This window comes from Cynocephalus volans, chromosome 8 (genome assembly GCF_027409185.1).
Source record: "Cynocephalus volans isolate mCynVol1 chromosome 8, mCynVol1.pri, whole genome shotgun sequence".
Lineage (NCBI taxonomy): Eukaryota > Metazoa > Chordata > Mammalia > Dermoptera > Cynocephalidae > Cynocephalus > Cynocephalus volans.
The window spans coordinates 75,961,434-75,981,659 of NC_084467.1; the positions used below are offsets into that span (position 1 = coordinate 75,961,434).

The 20,226-nt window shown below is 37.8% G+C and overlaps 2 protein-coding genes across 2 annotated transcripts in view; one reads left to right on the plus strand and one right to left on the minus strand.

Moving 5' to 3' along the window:
• Positions 1–15,956, minus strand: part of SELENOF (selenoprotein F) — a 48,846-nt gene extending 32,890 nt beyond the window's left edge. The window contains exons 1-2 of the mRNA XM_063106029.1: positions 15,717–15,956; positions 6,576–6,743 (exon numbers count right to left, since the gene is read on the minus strand). Of these exons, the coding sequence (XP_062962099.1) occupies positions 6,576–6,743; positions 15,717–15,791 (243 nt within the window). The 5' untranslated portion in view covers positions 15,792–15,956. The remainder of the gene's footprint in view (positions 1–6,575; positions 6,744–15,716) is intronic.
• Positions 15,957–16,643: 687 nt separating this feature from the next.
• Positions 16,644–20,226, plus strand: part of HS2ST1 (heparan sulfate 2-O-sulfotransferase 1) — a 190,445-nt gene continuing 186,862 nt past the window's right edge. The window contains exon 1 of the mRNA XM_063106549.1: positions 16,644–16,842. Coding sequence (XP_062962619.1) covers positions 16,719–16,842 — 124 coding nt within the window. The 5' untranslated portion in view covers positions 16,644–16,718. The remainder of the gene's footprint in view (positions 16,843–20,226) is intronic.

A 20,226-nucleotide genomic window follows, 5' to 3' on the forward strand; every position in this document is an offset into this window, starting at 1 on the left:
TGAGAGGCAAAATAGCCTAGAGGTTTAAAAAGAAGGGGCTCTGCAGTCAGTCCTAAGATGAAGCCAGATTCTGGCATCTAATTGCCAAGTAACTTTGGGCATATTATGTCCTAATTTCCTTTTCTGTCAAATAGGAATACTTACATTATCTATTTAATCCTCATAACAACTCTATAATGTAGGTAGAGAACTTAGCTCATAACCAGTGTAAAATAAACACTCAAAGGTAAGCCAATGTAAGTACTATGACAAAACTGAGGATCCCAGAGTAATTTGCTTGCTCAGTCACAAAGTCAATAAGCTAAGAAGCCGAGATGAAAATGCAACTCTCTCAAAAACTCTTCTTATAAGAGACAAGGAGATAAACTTCTAATGAACTATACACATGTTAATATTACCTCTGTAGAGATTCTGGCCTGTTGGAGTGCATGTAAATGTTGAGGCAGAGTACAATACACACCAAAAATGATAAGACTACTATATAAAGCTAGTGAATTAGCCTGCTACGAATAGGTAATAAAGTTGGATCCAGCTATACTTTAAAATTTATTTTATGCACTGTTTAGTTCCATTTATTCAAATCTAGTTTAATAATAATAATATTGAAGATAAATATTTTTATTATTTTTCTATTATCTGAAAAATAGATTTTTAAGTGAAAACAAAAGCCCTTTCTTTAATCAAATACCCAAACCATTGAGCTATTTTCCAGAGTAAGTAATGGTATGATTTGGCGGTCTGCAGCCTAGGCTTCCACTTGTATTCTGTCAACGATACCAAGACGTTCTAAAACTCAAATAAGAGAAGTCTCCTTTCAGTCTGCAGAGTTTTTGTTCCAAATTTTTCTTAAACCTTTGAAATCTGTTACCAGGCAGTAGACTGAACACATAAAAAAGTAGCAGAGAGCCATTAGTGATTATTTTTATATTGGAAATGTATAGCATAATGTATTTTCTGCTACAGTGTTATTTCTGGTTTCAAAAAAATATCATTGCTTCCACCTGATCTGCCATCTGAAAAAGTCTGAAAACCAATAATATATTCTCATTCTAAACTGACTTTAAAGTATGGGTCTCCTTCAATTTTCAGGTTAGGTTTGAACTAAGAAAATTGAGCTCTACTTTAGCAATGGCCTTGAAATTTTTTTTAATAAGTAAAACCTTTTTTTCCAAATGCAATTTTTCATTCAACACTTAAGAATGAGCAAAATGGCATACATTTTAGAAGTCCAAATTTGTAGTATTTTCCTTATTAAAATGTGCCAATTGACAGGACTAAAAAATTTGAAATTTAGGATTATGTTTGACATAATTTATTTCTGTATTTCGTTTCACACAAACAAGTAGCTACAAATAGTAAAAGTGTTTATACTACTTAATCTGTTTTAATAAGATATTTCTTCTTGATTCAGCTAATCTAGGAGCTTGAAAGTGGAGTTACAGAAAATGTTCCAAATTTACATCATTGGCAAATCTCATAGTTCATGTTACATCTCTTATCTACTTTTTTTTTACCCTACTTGGTCAATAGCAATTATTATTATGCTATTCTCTGAGTTCTCCAACTTTTCTATTTCTTTCTTGCTTTTTTCATTATCAAACCAGATACTGCTACTACTATTACCACCACCACTACTGTCACTACCAGCAGCAGCAAATACTTATCTAGTACTTGTTACACGTCAGACGCAATTCTAAGCAGTGTATACATATTAACTCATTTAATCTTCATAACCACCTTATGAGATAGAAACAATTATCATCCCCAATTCAACAGAACAATCAAGTAATCTGTCCAAGAACACCAGCTGAGTAGTAGAGAGGATCTAAATCTAGGTAATTGGAGTCCAGAGCCTGTCTTAACCACTACTCTAAATTTCCTCTTGATTCAATCATGACTGAATGAACAGCAAATTAGATTGAAATAATTTGTTTACTTGTTCATATAGATGAGTAACTCAGCTGAGCGAATTCTTATCTCCAAAAGGTGCTTTGGTTTGGTAACTAGCTTGACCTTCAGAATAGTAGTTCAGAAATAAGGTGGACACAAAAGACTGAAAGTGCTAAAACCAATTAAGATATTTCAAAGGGAAAAGAAAAAAGAAACCAGTGGTACTACAACGATCTTGGTGAACCAAGATCTAAAAAAGAACAGGTACTAGCTAAAGAAATAGGGGCATATAATCAAGAAGAAATACAAAAGTTCTACAATAATGATGTCTGAAAGAAGCTGAAATCATTGTCATTAAGATAGAAAACCTTAAATGAATACGGAGACAGGAAAAAAGCACCCAACTGCCATAAGCCAAGTTCAAATTCACAGAATTGGAAAGATTATAAAAATATGAAAAAACCCACCCAGTGAAATCTTATGCTTAATCTTATAAACCTTAGAAAACAGAAGTTCAAAATTCTTAACAGAAAAATAATACTTGATTTATGCTTATGACCAACAAAATCTCAGGAAACTGTTTTAATCTATGTTCATGTGCACTGAAAAAATATCTATTAAGGTCAAATTGTAATTACTAAGAAAGTTGTGCTGAATAATTAACACATTTCTTTTTAGATAGATTTGGGGTGCTTATTTATAATATTCTTATAAATGAAATGTAGAAATGAGATCTATATTTGTAGTTAGATAGTAATAACCAAAGAGTGTTACCAATGGATAACTGCCAACATGGAGACAAGTTTTGTTATTTATATCCAAATAACAGTTTTTTTATATCTTTCAGGATATATGTGTAAGTGAAATATATGAAAAGGTATTTATCCAACAGCTACAAAGTTCAAGTGTATTTTCAACATAACTAAAAAAGAAAATCACCTTTTCCAATTTGTTCTCAGTAAAAACAGCCTTATTCAAGGACAAAAACTTATGAGATACAGTGTGCTAACAGTTGGGGATTCAGAAACATTTAAAAACAGTACTAGACTTCGAAGAGCATAATTTATTGGGAGAGAAAGAAAAGCTAGACAGTAGATACAATATAGCACAAATCAAGGTATCCCCAAGTGCTTTGGGAATATGGAGGTGTAGCTAACATAACTGGGAGTGACAGTGGTGGTGGGTAAGGTGGAGGAAATTCCAGAAAAGGGGACTCCTGAGCTAAATCTTCAAAACCATTTCAAGCAGAAGTAGTTTACTCTAGAAACTGAGGGAAACAAAATACAACAGGTAGCTATGGGATTGCTGGCATTGCTTACCTAGTACCTATCCCTGCTTGCTACCTGAGAACTGCTTCATCTGTCTGCTCCCCATTCCACGCAGTACACCATTCCACACAGCTACTGTAGCAGCTAACAGGTTCTTGCATTATTCCACAACCCTAGCTAATAACTGGCAAGTGACCCAATTTGGGCTAATAACAATCACTGTCTAAAATATTTTTAAAATGTCCTTTCCTGTAGTAGAAGCTCTAAGATGCAAAATTCAGGAACTGGCAGTTACTATGTTTTCCCCCCATGAAGAAAAAGCCAGTCAGTAGTGAAAAAACCGGAAACTAACAAACAAAAGAAAAGACAAAAGAGAGATTGCAAGGTCCAATCGGTTTCTGATTTCTAGGGGCCTCCTTCCTTCAGGTTGTTACTCTACTATGGAGTCCATGAGTCAAAAGATGAACTACTCTCCCTAAACCAGGAAGCTAAGATTGTTAGATAAGGAAGTTCAAATACAATTATCAATGGGAAGAGCTCTATTCAACTAGACTAGGTATCTTTACTTCCATCTAAAGATTTTATATATATTTATGCTACTTAGTAAATACCAACTGTATGAAAATAGCACTAAAATTTTAATACTTTTTCTTTCATTAGCTTACATTTTTTCTTCAAGCTACAAAAAAAAGTATGTTTTTTATAATTAAGTCAACATCCTTCCTAATGTTTGTAAATGATACTTGGGCAGATAGCTGTGAGCAAAGCTAGTTAAAATAGTAGTAAAATAGCTTACCAAAATTTGAGAGGCTTAGTAGGTCTTTGATGATCAAAATGGGAGGAGGAGGGGAAACAAGACCAAATAAAAAGAATAATGAAATACCTACCAGCAGAATTAAAAGGGATTTCAAAAACATTTTCTGCTTTTATTGGGACTAACTTTTCACAAAAACTTCATGCTTCTGGCTATTAAAGGCTAAATTCTGCTTGTTAAATGATTAACTATTCTTAAAAAAGATTAGCCTCAGCCTTGGCTAGACCTATAAAGCATGCAATTAAGAAAGAACTGAAATGAATGTTCTAGTGACATTTCTTTATTATATACAAATGGCTAAAACACTGTATATAATGTATAGAAAACTGTATATAAACCATGATTTTCTAAAGAATCTATATTCACAATGATTCCGACACACATAGTTTAAGTATTTTTAATGCTTTTGATGTAAGGCACTAGTCTACATATTATAGATTTTTAATTTTATTAAATGAAGACTAACTTTAACTGAGATTTCAAAATTAAGCCTTAAATTGGAGTTGAGTGACACAAAAAAGAATATTATATATATTGTGTTACCTATGATCATGTACCAATAATCTAGACGGCAGTACTGCACAGATTAAATCAAGGACTATTTATATACTTGAATGTAGTTTGCACCTAAAAGGGGGCTTCCCCACATGCCATACTTTTGTATTTCCAATAATATTTCTAAGTGTTTTTGCTATGTTTTCGTTCCACTAGGCTTACTAAAGAAAACCAATTTTGTGCAAAGGATGCTAGTAAATGCTTAATGAGAAGTACATCTTAGAGATTAGAGGCTATGAGAAAAGGACAAAAAACACTGTATTCAGGATAAAGGGTGTATTAAGACACAGGCTCATTTGTACTTAGATATAATAATCACTCTAGCTTGTAATTATTTGGACATATATTAAGTGGCAGACTACTGGCCTACTGTTACTGCTGAGCTATAACTAATGAAAGGTGTCAAGACACAACACAAAGTTCAAATAATAATGAAAATTGAACAGGAATATAATTAATTTTAAAAGTATGTGATCAAAGTTTGGTTCCACTAAAACTATATCACCAAACTGAGGTATTATGAAGTACTACTGAGATAGGCTATAAAATTGCTTTTATAGGCACTTTGTTTACAGGTTAGGCACATTTGACATCCTTCAAGAGGTAGAACTCAATTTACCGTTACTCACAAGGGTGTGTATGTGATAACATTGTTTATTATAAAACATCCCGTTATTAAATCCTTATCAGTTAGTCACACTACATTACTTAAAATTAGTTAATTCCTATGTCTTAAATTTAAGATCGTTTTTAAAACTTGTTTAGATTTTATTTAGATGCTGTTTAGATGCAATAAAGATTAACTTACATGTATGGAAATCTAAACATTAAAATACATTAATGTGAACTAATAAAGTGAAAAACATGTAAGACTTTGCAAGCCATTTTGGGACACTGGGAATTTCAGGTTCATGATACTGAGAAATCAAGTATTAAATTTTGGCCGAGTACTAACATTTTTAAAGCTTGTCTGCTTGTTTTCTTTTAGAACTCTTAAAATGTACACAAGTGTTAGAAATAAACCTTTACTACCTAACAATGAGATGACAGTATTACCATTTGACAGCTTTAAAAACCATAACACTGAAACAGAATTCAGCATGTCCAAAGTGAAAGAGAGTATTAAAAGAAAACTTAACAGAGAGATGCTAAAATTTTTTCTCTCCCCAAATACCAGGATCTCACTAATTCAATTTAACTGGGGTAACATAAATGATCTTTTCAGGCTTCTTTATAATTTAAAGACATCTAAGGGTTTTAATGAAAAGATTAAAAAGTTGAGCAAGGGGCCGAGCCCGTGGCGCACTCGGTAGCGTGCTGCGCTAGCAGCGCGGCGACGCTCCCGCCGCGGGTTCGGATCCTATATAGGAATGGCCGATGCACTCACTGGCTGAGTGCCGGTCACGAAAAAGACAAAAAAAAAAAAAAAAAAAAAAAAAAAAAGTTGAGCAAGTTCAGTATTAATCTGTTTGAACAGCAGGTTTAACTTAGATTTAAGTGGACAGCTAGAACGACCTATCCTTGGGCGGTATTCAGATGTTAACATGAGGTTAGGAGTCTCACATTATTAGTAACAGGTGTGTAAATTAACAGTCCATATTCTTTGTTAACCAGAGTTAAAGTTATTATTGTCTACAATTATGTGCCAGATATTACGTGTTTTATTTTCATCTCAAATTTCATTATAACACTGGGTTCTTATAATAAAATGAACAAAAGTACCTAATTAATTCTTCTTTGGCTTCATTTGGTCAGAAGTTAAGAAGACTAGAGAGCTACAGGATACAAGTGTGTTACAGTATTCTGCTCCTCCTTTGCTTAACAACCATGGTGGAATGGGATCCTAGTTATGTAACCATACTTATCCTTCCTATTTACTTTGATTGGTCTAATGGGCCACACAAGAAATCGGCTGTGTTTTACTAAAAAAAAGTAAAAGCTAGAGACTTCTTTACACTTAAACTTGATGAAGCATTTTTTTTTTTTTTTTTTTTTTACCTTATCTCAACTAAACCATCCAGTGAAATAAATATATTAGAAAACAGTACCTTCTTGGTTTCAAATTGTGCTTCCTCCTGACAGCATCCTCTGCAATCAGGATCCAGCTGAAGCAGGTTAAACTGTCCAAGAAGATCACAAGAGCTGCACAGCAAGTTGCTAGAGAAGCCTAACTCTCTGCATGCCTCTGATGAAAACTCTGCCCCGGAAGCAGACACCTAAAAAATGGGAAATGATAAATAAGACATAATTTCAAATTTACATTATAAAGCCTCCAAAAAAGAGAAAAAAGGGAAAGCGTAAAAATCTAACACACTGAAGATGAGTTACTGAAATGTTTCATTTGGAGACAAATTCTTAATTATTTTTCATGTCTATAACTTTATACAAGAGTCTCTGGTTCCTCCTACCTCTCCCACAAGCTTTTTTCTTAAAAATCTGTCATCTTTCAGCTAAGCTAAAATACAGATTGACAATAAAAGATACATACTTTTTCATCCTATGTACATATATTACATATAATATTTATTAAACATTCAATAGTTTTTAAAAAGGAATTTTCGTATAAGAAAACATAATTTCCCATTTCACTTTTAGAACTCAGCACCTGTTCATATGGGTCTATGGAGTAACATGACTGCTACCACACCCAACAGATTTATCTGCAGCTACATCCAGCAGGGAAAAGGTGGGAAAGGGTACAGTGTGGGGGTAGGCAGGAACGCATCAGAAATCTTTTGGTTTTAGGTACTAGCTCCATCACTCACAAGATGTGTGGCCTTGGGCAAGCTATCCTCTCTAAGCTTTAATTTCCTCACTCACAAAGCAAGGAGCAATACTTCCTACATAAAACAAATTGCTATAAAGATTAAATGAAATGCCTTATGTGAACTAACCAATCAGAACGACTGATAAAAGCAGGCTTTCAAAATATTAAGTCTCTTCCATCACTCACTCTTCTTTTCTCATGTCTCAGTGAATGTGGTATACCTCCACTTGTCTAAGGCCAATCCCTTTACAGGCGCTTTGGATTTGATTTTCTGTCATCTCCATGGCGATTTCATTTTATCAATAACTCAATCCTTCAGTATATTCAAGCTCTATGGTTCTAATTACTCTCCCTACATTCTATCACTTCTGAATTTACTACAGCCTGGTTTCAAATCCCAGCAGCCCACTAAGTTTGCCAAAATTCACCAAATGCAAAGGCATTCAAAACTGTTCTGCTGGGCGGCGTTGGTGGTATAGTGGTGAGCATAGCTGCCTTCAAAACTGTTCTGCTTCAGTTGCTCCTTCCATAGGCTTATCCTCCTTTTTCTCTCCTATGCATCTCTTAAATGCTGTTTCCCACAGTCCTGTTTTTGGCTCTTTCTTAGCTTTACATACTTTCCATGGATGATTGCATCTTTATCCATGGCTTTAAATATCTATTTATTGAAAACTCCCAAATCTTTTTAAGTGTCAAGCTTCAAAAGTTAACAACCCACTTGATGTCTCCTTTACAGGTTGCATATGCATTGCAAATTCAAAATCTCCAACAGTGAAAACATATCTTTTCTTCTTAAATCTATTCATCCTAATGTATTCAGTGGCTCAGTAAAATGGCACAATTTTCTTGACTACCTAGTTGCCCAGGTCAGTCATCCCACACTCCACACCATGATCCACAGCATGATCGTAACCAATTAACACATTTTCACAATTCTGTCTCTTGAAGAGCTCTCAAATCTTTTCCTGCCTTAGTGGCTTAAATGCTCCAGCCTTACTTCTCATTACTTCCACAATCCTATTCTACTTTCCAGCTATAAGGAAAGTACTTTGAAGTATAAAATTCCTACTCCAGCACACCTTTGCTTATACTTTTCCCTATGTCTGTCTCTTCTTCCACTTTTCACTTTGTTAATTCCTACTTATTTCCAAGAACCTGATCAAAGGCTTTCTTGAAAAAATCCGATCACAATCTTTACCCATAGTACTCCTCTGAGAAAGAAATTTGCTCATAGCTATAAAATAGTACCTCTCAAGATACTTGTACTATGTGAATCTAGGATTGTCTGACTCTCCAACAATACTGTGAGCTCCTTTGCCAAGCATTAAGTTGTTTCTTTGTATTTCTAGCACTTTTACTAGTTCTCACGTTTGTTGAATAAGTGAATTGGTCAAAACCACCACCTCAAATAGGGGGAATTTCAGATTATTTGACTGCAACTGGTTGATATTCTCATACCAAAGGCCTGCAAATTTTATGCAAAGAACCAGATAATTTGTTAAGCTTTAGTGGCTATATGGTTTCTGTTGCAACTACTCAATTCAGCTACTGAAACACAAAAGCAGTCATAGACAATACATAACTGGATGGGTGTGCCTGTGTTCCAATAAAACAGAGTTGGCTGGATTTGGCCCACCAGCTATAGTCTGTTAAGTCTCTTCTAAAATGACAATGATTAAAATCCACTGGCATTTTCCCAATGAATGTATTGCTGGCATACTCACCCAAGATGCTGATCATCCCATTGGTTTTACGTTAGTCAATACCCTAATTTGATACCCTATACATCTTTTACCCTATCTCTGTAACAATGCAGAATGTATATAATCTTCAAAATAGATATAATATCCTAGCCTACTGGCAGGGACCTATCAGTTTACTGGTGAGTTTGTGTGAGTGATCACTCTAGTTTAACTATGACACTTGTTACTGTATTAGTACTCTGGGTAATTTCTCCATTAGTAAAGTGATCTGCCCGATCTATTCCACAGGTTAATCTGAAAATCAAGTATAGCAATGTGGCAGATTGTATTTTCCAAAGACAGCTGCATCAATATACACACATTATCATGTGTTCTTCTTACAATGTGACTGGCAGTCCTCCACTAAGTGAGGTCTGTGTTCCCTCCCCTTGAATCTGGGCAGTAGCTATGACTGTTCTGACCAACAGAGTGTAAAAGAGGTGATATTATGTGATTCTGAGGGTAGATCATAAAAAAGGAAATAGACTCTGCCTAGCTAGTGCTCGTGCATGCTCTTTTTTTCTCTCTCTCTCAATGTCAGCTCTGGAATTTAGCCACTGTGCTTAAAGAAACCTAAACTACAGAGACAACATGGAGAGGCCTATGTATAGAGAGCAACCAAGACGCCCAGCTGACAACCAGCATCAACTACTAGACATGTGAGTAAATGTGCCTTCAGATTTCATGCCCTGGTCTTTCATCTGAGGTCCAAGACACCATTCCTGCTGTTCCCCCTCGGAATTGCTAAATAATCATGCAAGAGTACTATTTGGTTTTATTTTGGCATTTACCAAGCACCTACTGAAGTGGCATGAACATGCAAAATGTTAAGTATTTCAAAGTCTGAAGACATCTTGATTCAAATGCCAAAACAGAGCAACGTTACTTCTGAACAGGGAGAATTATCACTTATCTCACAGTTCTGAGGATTGAGGAAGAAAATGTACAGAGAGCATCTAGTATCCTGCCCAGTGCACAGTGAATACTTAATAATTAATATTCCCACTTTCCACTGTGAAAGCACTTAAAAACTACAAAACACTTTGTTAATGTTTTAATCATTATATTAGATGTGGGCTAAAGGATAAATGTAGGGGAGATACAGGTATCTTGAGTTTCGTGAATAAACTACTTTTCTTCTAGCTGTTCTATCATTGGTTTCGCAGACTCAAGGACATCAGAACACATTTTTAAACACTTCACAGATAAATACCAAATGCTAAATAATATATCAGTTCGAAATTATGCCTGCCATCTTTTTATTGCCCAGAGTTACTGAGTAGCATTTAAATTTGCATATAAAGGCCAGATATTAAATTTTAAAATAATTAGCCACACTTGGAAGAAAGACAATGATACTAAGGACAGGGTCCTGACTGGTATAACTATTTAACTTTCTCCATTTCAAAGTAGGACTGACAAAACTAAAAGACTTTATTCCCTCCTTCTCCATTATTTATCGATTTGTTTAGTATTAATGAATTCCCTGTAGATGAGGCCTGGTAGCAGAGGAACTGGATTAAGTAATTGTACCGTTACCTTTTCAGGTAAAAGTCTGATATAGCTATACATACTATCATTTTTATACATACATATTAGTTGTTTCTTAACTGGGCTTTACTCTGAGGAAACTCATAGGTTTTTCATGTAATTCTGAACAGATTCCAAATCTGAGATAAAAGCAAATAGATGGATTTACAGAACGAACCTCATGAAAATGAGTACCAGAAACATTGCCATTCCAGCAAGCTCTTTTTTTTTTTTTGTCCTTTTTGTGCCTGGTAAGGGGATCGCAACCCTTGGCTTGGTGTCATCTGCACTGCGCTCAGCCACGGTGGGAGCAGCGCTGCACTCCCAGCGCCACACTCTCCCGAGTGAGCCACGGCGTCGGCCCCAGCAAGCTCTTACATAACACCAGATATTTTGCTAAGTACTTTACATTATTATTCCATTTAATCTTAGCTGCTATATGAAACAGGCATTATTATCCCTATTTTACAGAGAAAGAAACAGAGGCTTAGCATAGTTAAGGTGATTTGTCTAAGACTTTGCAGCAAACCATAGTAGGCAGCAATGAGATCCTAATCTTGTCCTGCCCTCAAAACCCCTAACCTCTGTTATCGACTATCATATTTCACGATTTGACTCCATGATGCACATTATTGTACACACTACTAGAAACAACAAAAACACTTACAATTATGCCATCCATTAATAATAAGACCTTCCCACATGTTAACCTGTGAAGAAATAGGGAGTGTGTGTGTGGGGGGGGGTGCCACAGAATCAATGATACACAATATCATTCTATACTGCTTTTCAGTACAGTGCCTTACTGAAGGAGGAAATATTATATATGATCTGAATAAAGGATTGAATATCACTTAGTTCTGAAGAGCTTTAGTAAAAAGTTCCCTTAGGCAGTACTAAAGTATTACTTTTCTAATGTTTAAGCATACTCAATGTATTTTCAGATTAAATCACTTTATATCCTCAGCTGTCACCTCACTGAAATGTTGACAACTATGCATTGCCATTAACTTGAAATTACAGCTATTCAAAGGCCTACACAGTGATAAAAATTCAACTTGTCTAGTCTAAGGACTCAAAACTGTGAATTAAAATATGAGCTAAGTCCCAATGATAGTTTTACCCTCTATCCATAACAGTGTCTTAACCTCAGGGTGTTAAGAAATCGTTCCCTCAATCCCTTTTCATTTGTACATCAGGTTCCAAAGATTTGGCTAATTTTCATTATTGCTACCTACTTATTCCATCTGAACTTTTTTCTCTCAGACTAACTGTAAAACGCAGGAGTTTGTTTTGTTTTGTTTTTTAACTATTTTTTCCCAACAATTCTCCATACTACTTTTTCATTTTGAAAGCCTTTATTGCTTTCTTTTCTTAAAAACATTAGTCATTTCAGAAGAAAGAGACAGAAATAAACCTTAGGGAAGTTAAAACAGTTCAACAGGGTGAACTAAAACTCCTATTCTCTTTTCTGAGTCATTTTTGTATTTCTGGGAGTGGGTGAGGTTCACCATCACTCTACACAAACTGTAGATATCCTGATGAACTGGATAGCATGGAACACAAATGAACTAGGAGGCCAATTATACCTCAGAGGGATTTAAATAAACAAATACACGTGAGGCAAAATTAAAAAAAAAAAAAAAAAGAAAGAAAAAAAGAAAAGAAAAATGGTCCCTGTATTTCCTATGGCTACATTCTAATAGGCACAGGAGCAGTAGTGGGGAGACAGACAGACACACACAAGGACACACATACGCATGGACACACACACACAGAGCTATGATTTGGCTAAGACTATGGATCAGTGTAACACAGTATAAATTATGATGATAGACTATGCAAGGGAGAGATCACATCTGACTTTACAAATCTGGAAATGAAAATGAATTATGCTTTGCATTCCATCTAAACACCTTACTTCACAGGAGAAGGAGATAAGGAAACTAAGGCCAAGAGTAAATGAACTTGCCTTCGATTACAGTCAGTTATTAGAAGTTAAAACTAGAAAACAGATTTAAATAGATTCCTGTCCTTATAAGGTTTTGGTCTAGTGTGTCTTTACTAGTTAGAGTTGTACAGTTACAAAGAAATTTTTGAATGAGATCTAAGGCAGAGTCCAAGAATCTGTATTTTAACCTTCCCTCCCCACACAATTCTCATACACACCTCCAGCTGGGATCACTGATAATAGAGATCTATGAAGTTAAGTGGAATAAAGGGTTGATAAGTTTCCAATTTTCCAAGCAGGTTTCGTACTTCCATGTTTCAGACTTTTGCTTGTTGATTTTCCAGTTCATTCATCAAATATTTCACTTATACGTCAGGTATTTTATTATTCTCCATCTGCCACTGGGGATAAAACACACAGCAGGAAAGACTGGGTCCTTCCCTATACGGGTCCAGTCAACTCAGTGGGAGAATGCCAAGCGTGAAGAAATTACAGAAGAAAACTGTGAAAAGTACCTGAGAGAACAAGTACTGATCACTATTGAAGCAAACAGAAAGACTCCTAATATAGACTTGGGCTATACGGAAACTTTACTGGAGGAAATGGTTTCTCAGATGAAAACTGAAGGGTTAGAGAATAAGTAGAAGATAGCCTTATCTTTGTTGTGGGGTAGATGAGAGGGAGAAGAAGACTGGAAGCTGGAAAGCAGCTTCTTGGTAATGGAAACACCATATTCAATGACTTGCATGTGAAATATACTAAACCGGTGACCCCAGTTCTCCACCTCTACCTTTTTCTTCTTCCAGTAGAGGTAAACGCTAGAAAATAAGCTTGAATAGACAAGCAAGTGCTTTGTTAAGGAACGTTAAGGATAGACTTTACCTTAAGAGCAACAGGGAGCCATTGAAGAGTTTTAATCATGACAGATTAATGTTTTAGAAAGGTCACTCTGTATGCGCTATACAGACTGGAATAGAAAGGGAGAAAAAGAGACAGGGAGACCAGCTGAGGAAGCTGTTGTGGTATCCAGGCAAATAAAGATAGTGACCTGAATTTAAGTACTACCTGTGAAAACAATTAAGTGGACTAGTTTAGAAATCTTTAAAGGTTTAGTGATTAACTGGATACAGAGAGTGAAAGAAAAGATAATTTAAAATGACCAATTTCTGGCCTGTGCAATTGGGAAGCTGGCAAAGCCGATCATGTAGACTCTGAATACAGACATAATTAATTCAAAGGGTAAACGAGGAGACTGTTATTTCTAAGGAGAGAGATGTTGGTAGCCTGAATGAGGGATTAACAATAAATGGGTAGATTTGAGAGATATTTCAGAATTAAAATAAATAAGATTTGTTAATTGCCTGGATGTGAGATATGTAAGCAAAGGAAGGAATCAAAGATGACACCTGGTTCCTGCTTGGATTTTGTGAATGGTCACTGTAGCACATCATTAAATGGCCATAAATTCCTCCTATCCTGGTATGAACACTTCTTTGCAATGTGACTCTGTCACTCTTCCCATGTAGAGATGTAGTCTATTTCCCCACCCCTGAAATGTAGGCTGGTCTTGTAACTTGCTTTGACAAACACTATGTGGTGGAAATGATAATGTGATGTCCAAGGCAAGCCTTAGGAGGCACTGCAGCTTTTGCTCTTGGAGCGCTGCCCTGAGACTGCCATGAAAAGTTGGTCTAGCCTATTGGAAGATGAAAGGTCACATGGAGGAGAACCAAGTTGCTCCAGTTGATAGCCCCAACTAAAAACAATTCTTGTACCTTTCAATTCAGCCGACCTACTAGTTCAACACAGTACATAAATGAAGCTAGAGGAAATCAACAGAGGAACTGCCCCATTGACACACAGAATTGTGAGAAATCATGATTTTAAGCCACTAAGTTTTGGGGTGGTTACACAGCCACCCCAAAGAGATAGGGAAATCAGGAAAAGTCAACTTGAAGTGTTATTCCTTTTTATACTTCCATGGTGGTGATGGTGAACTCAAATGACCTAAAGTGAACAACAACAACAAAAATCCAAACAGTAGAAAGTTTAGGGAGGGGTGTTTCAGTAATTTCTAAGGCACCAAATCCCTGCATAAAGGAGTACTGGAATGTTAATTCAAGAAGTAAAAAATACACCTTTTGAGCAAGGTAGCACAAGCAAACACGCAGGATGCTTTCAAAACTCATAGATGAAAGAAAAGCAGTGTTTTTAGTGGCCTATGGTATAGTCCCTAACTCCTCCAAACTTTAGATAAATCAATTAAACCAGGTCTCCTAGGAAAAAACTTTTCAGCAGGCTCAGTAGAGAATACCTGAATAATGAAGCTGAGATAAATGTAAGAGCTCTCAGCAAGGTGCCTAAAATTTTATTATTCACATAGCAAAACATGGATTACAAACGTCTTATGAGGAGTTAACCAATATCTAGTTGTTTTGTGAATGAACAGGAAAACAAGTCAAAATTCGGCTTTTCTCATTCAAAGATAAAGAACCTATCTATTCTGTTAATGGAGAAAAACGAAATAAAAAATAAAACGAAAAACACTGCCCAATTTCAAACGAAACGACGGCCATCACTGATAAAAAATCAATTTCAAAAATAAATTATGCTTTGGTATAGAAAAACTCCTTTTAGTGCAACAACATTGTTTAAAACCACAAATCGCACTGAAGTGCACCCTGCGGTATATAACGCCAGAGGAGTATGGAAGTAAGGGGCTGCCTAACAGTGAAGTACAGAAAATAACGAGAGAGAGAGAAGGAGACAGAGAAAAGTAAAGGGGAATCGTTTCCCTAGACCAAAGATTTGAGGGCTTTCCTCTAAGATTTGAGAGCCTCGTCCGAAGCGTTTCTGCCCATTTCAAAACAACTTTCACTCCTTTACATGTTTTATCGCCTTCCCCCGCTACCGTGTGATTTACATATTGTTTGTAGCTGCAGCCGCGTAAAAGAAGATAAATACTCAGGACAGTCTGAAGTCCGGAGAAGATCGCCGCTAGAAACCCCAGGCGGGGGAGGATAAGCGTCAGCCAAGAAATTATACCACGTTGCTTTCCGGCCGCGGCAGTCACTAAGGAAACTCAGTCCTCCCACCCTTTTCAAGCAGTGGCTCTCAAATAGGACCTAGTGTTCCGTCTTCCTCAGCTGCAATCCCTCCTGCTTGCCCTGGGGCAGCCGCGAAGATGATCTACACTCACCGCTTGGAGCACAGTCGTCAACAGTAACCGCAGCCCAAACGCCGGCAGAAGACACCCACCCTGCCCAGCCGCCATCGTTACCAGTTTCTGTAGGTCTCCGGCTGCCCAGAAGACCCTTGAGCTAGGGGCGTCCACTCCAGAGCCTGATCCAAAACAGGCGGCCAGAGACCGCCACCATCAAATCTTTTATTACGCAGAGACGGGTATTAACTACGGGCATATGAAAGCTTAAAGGAGATCAAATATAAAGGCCGGGTGCTTTCGATTACCAAATCAGGCACCTCCTAAACTCCCCACTTCTGTGCTTCTCCGGGATCCTTTCTTTTCTTCACGACACTTCGTCAAGCAGCCAGAAGCTCCGCCTTCGCTAGTTTCAGCCCTGCCTCCTTCTCCAAGTTTACCCAATCGAATGCCGCCTTGATTGAACCCTGTAGCAGAGGAAACCAACCGTAAACCCAACCGAGAGCGAAGCCCCGGGGTTCTTCGGTCCAATAAGCACAACCGAATTGGAGGAGGGGTGGAGCCTCTGGTTGCCGAGCAGCGTACGTGGATGCATGCGCGTGGTGGCGGAGGGGGATGGGCGGGGGCGGGGCCGAGGGCGGCGCAGCCGCAGCCGCAACGCTGGTGGAGGAACGCGCGGCTGCGAGCAAAGGAGGGAAGGAAGGAAGAGAGGGAGGCAGGCGGGCGTGCGCGGGGGTCGGGCACTGAGGCTGTAGAAGGAGCCGAGAACCCGACAGCAGCTTCGAGCTGTGTTTGCTGCGCGGGCTTTTGGAGGGGGCGGCCGTTGAGTCGGCTGAGGAGAAGCGGGCACCGGCGGCGTTGGTGCTGGCGCCTGGGGGCGGGGGACCGGAGAAGCTAGAAGGGGGGTCGCTGCGGTGGTTCTCTCGCTGTCGTGTTCTTGCCTCTCTCCCGGCTCGGTGGGCTCCTCCCGGCGTCTCCCTCGCCTCCGGGGCCCCGTTCCCCGCCCCCCGCGGTATGTCTTGATCCCGAGCAGTGGGTTTCATGGGGCTCCTCAGGATTATGATGCCGCCCAAGTTGCAGCTGCTGGCGGTGGTGGCCTTCGCGGTGGCGATGCTGTTCTTGGAGAACCAGATCCAAAAACTGGAGGAGTCCCGATCGAAGCTAGGTGAGGAGCTGAGCCACTCCGGGCTGAGTGGTGTGGAAGGGGCCGGGTCGGAGAGGCACTGCGACTGGAGCAAGTGGGCGTTCGTCTAACCTGGGGTCGGAAAGAGGGTTCAAAGAGAGACTGGGGCACATCGGCGGCAGAAGCTCCAGGAATGGGGTGAATTAAGCCTGAGTGGTGTGCTGGGCTTGCGAGGTCACGGGGCAGAGGTTGCAAGGCTGGGCTTCCCCGAGCTAAAGGGTTGTCCCAAAGTAAGCATTCCACAGAGAGCGAGCAACAGAAGACCGAACTCGGGGGAGCGGGTGCTGCTGGAGGGAGTAGAAACGCTCAGCCTTGCGCGTTCTCTTAGAAAACGTACAGAAAGCCCTGGCAATGTCAGGCGAGGGGTATTCTAATTTGAGATGTGGACACCTGGACACCGAATGTTTTGGGGAAAGGGGCGGGAGGGCGGTTCACGAAGGGATAGATGCACAGAAATGAAGGACATGCCGGGAAATGATGGGGAGGTAAAGAAATGCACTGTAGTGAGTTGCACTCTTTTGCTGGGGGCAGCAGCAGGGGACCTTAAAACTGACGGTGGAGGTAGGCTGGCCAGGTAGGACAGGAAAGCAAGTAAAAAGCTTCAGCGGAGTACCGAATCCAGGCATTCAGGGATTTCAAGTCTTTTTTAGTGGCGCTGTACTGATCAATTCAGGTTTCGGAGTAGAAATGTGACACACACACACACACACACACACACACACACACGCGCGCGCGCGTTGCTTCGCAGTGTTGATGTGTGACACACACACACACACGCGTTGCTTCGCAGTGTTGATGTGAATTCAGGAGAGGAGGGAGTGCTGAAGGGGAATTATAATGAGGTTTACGTTTATGAAAGGAAAAGTAAACCATACGCTTAAGTACCTTAAAAAAGTTAACAGTGCTTTAATGGGTGAAGGCGTCTGACGTACAAAAACTTGGAGTGTGAAAGACCAGAAACAAGGAATAGGTAATAGGTACTTTTGGATTAGTATGGAACTTAAGCATATGGAAGAGCTAGGATGGAGAGAGAGTGTTGAAAGTATGACAGTGGTACCTTTTGATTTAAAAAGTACGTGACACTTAAAAATCTGCTCGAGAGTCTGTAATTTGAATATGGAAAAGTGATGTGAAGTGTTTTTTTCATATACTTTCCCCTCAGTCTCATTTTAAATACCTTTAGAGAAGCAAGCAAAATACCCTCAGCAGTATAATTTAGACTAAGGAATAACTATGGGGAATAGCTAGATGCTGCTGCGAGTGGTGATTAATTTTTAGGAAAAATATACTAGAAATAATTGTAATATTGCATATAGTAGCTGACTATTTCCGATTTGGGTAGACTTTGCAAAGATCTTGAAAACATTTTAAAGAGCAGTGTATCAAAGAGCATCAAATAAATCTGATTGAAGTGCAACTAAAGTTGAAGAGGAGCTAAAGATACTCCCAATCTTCAACTCTAGGGTAAAATTTGAAGAGATACTCAATTTATTTACCATGATTTTATTATCTCTTGTATGATGGCAAAATGTTCCTTTTAAATATTGAAGGTTAGCCAATATGATTTTCTTTTCATTTGGATCCGTTTGGTAGCATTCAGCATCATATCCTGGCCTCATTAATGCTCCACCTTTACAGAAAAAAAGAAGACAGGGGAAGTTGAAAGTTGTATTAAAATGAAAGTGTGTACTTAATTGTTGTATTGGTATTTGGAATTCTCTGGAGTTGATTTCTTAGACACATTACAATGGGTTAGAATGACTTACATTTTTAATTTTCCTTCTTGCCTAACATTTTTTCCCATAGTACTTGAAAGTGGTTGCTGTAGACACGATGTGAATGAATGATTTTAAAAAAGAAAGTTAACTGAAGATTTAGAATGCCACAGGTGGAAAGAACATAATAAGCTTTTTTTTGGATGTTTTTAGAAGGAAGAAAATTTTATCAGAAATGGTAAATATGTATTGAAATAAATCTCAAAAATGATCCAGGAGAAGAAGCCCTGGATACAGAACACTGGAAGGAAGTATTGCATCTGAAGAGGCAAAAACATGGCAAATAAAATGTATAAATTTGTATCAGCAGTTTTTTGATTTTTTTTTTTTAAGTTTTATGAAAGGCAGTACTAAAGAGACATTGCCAGTTAGTGAGTAATCTGACCACTTAGGAAAGAAAGGCAGAAGGTGGTATATTTTGGCAGTCAGGTTCTGTACTAGTCACTTTTCACCTGTGGTACTCTAATCTTCTGAGAATACCATAGAAAGGCATTGCAGATGCAGGAACAGGCTCAGAGGTTATATATCTTGCCCAAGACCACATCACTAGTAAGAGGCAGAGCCAGGATTGGAATGCAAGTATGTCTGATTCCAAATCAAGTGTTTCTTTAATTATATCAGGCTTCATGAGACTTTGTATTTACATTACACTATGATTTAGCCGTTTGAATAGAATTTTTAAAATGTAATATTAATGTTTAATTTCATTTATTGCTAGGAATGAATAACATTCTGAGAAAATTCAATTTCTGACACAAAGGAATTAGTTTAGTGTAATGTCTGCCACTTTTTTATATCTGTATAATGAACATGCTTATATTATTCAGTTAAACGACTGAAATAGATATCTTATTTCTGCTACAGGAAAAAAAATCTTGTTTTGTTTTTTTTACAAGTGTAAAATCACAACATTAGAAAGCATTTTTTTGGCATCAAAAAAACTATTAAACACTTTTAAAAAAATGTATTTTCTTTTGTAGGAAATTCCAATGGGTTATATTGTCTGATGCCTTTAATGCACCTTGATTTGAGAGTACTTTGATGGTGAGACCTCTAATAGATCAGTAGATGTGTACAAAACTATGCTGTATTCATGACCACTTGGGAAATTAAGTATATAAGTAGGAATTCCTAAAAAGTCCCAGTATCTCAATATAGCTTTTTTTATTCTTTTTTTAAAAAATGAATGTGAGATCATGGTGTACATGTTACTCTGTGGGTTGCTTTTTTTCCATTTAATATCATAGACATCTTTCCAGGTCACTACATGTAGATTTGACTTACTCATTCTAATAGCTGTATAATATTTCGAAGTATGCATGTGGCATAAATTAAGCCATTATGCCAGTAATGGCCATTCAGTTTGTCCCCCCATTCTTTTCTTTCTTAGTATTATAAACAGTGTTCCAAGAAATATCTTATTCTCTTCTCATATGTCTATTTAGCTCCTTACATGTTGATGTTATTTTTCGCTAGGATAAATTCCATATATAGGACTGCTGGGAGAAAGGATATATGTATTTTATAATTCAATAGATTTTAAAATCTGTTACTTTCCAAAAAATTTTTTTTTCTAAAAGGTTACAATAGT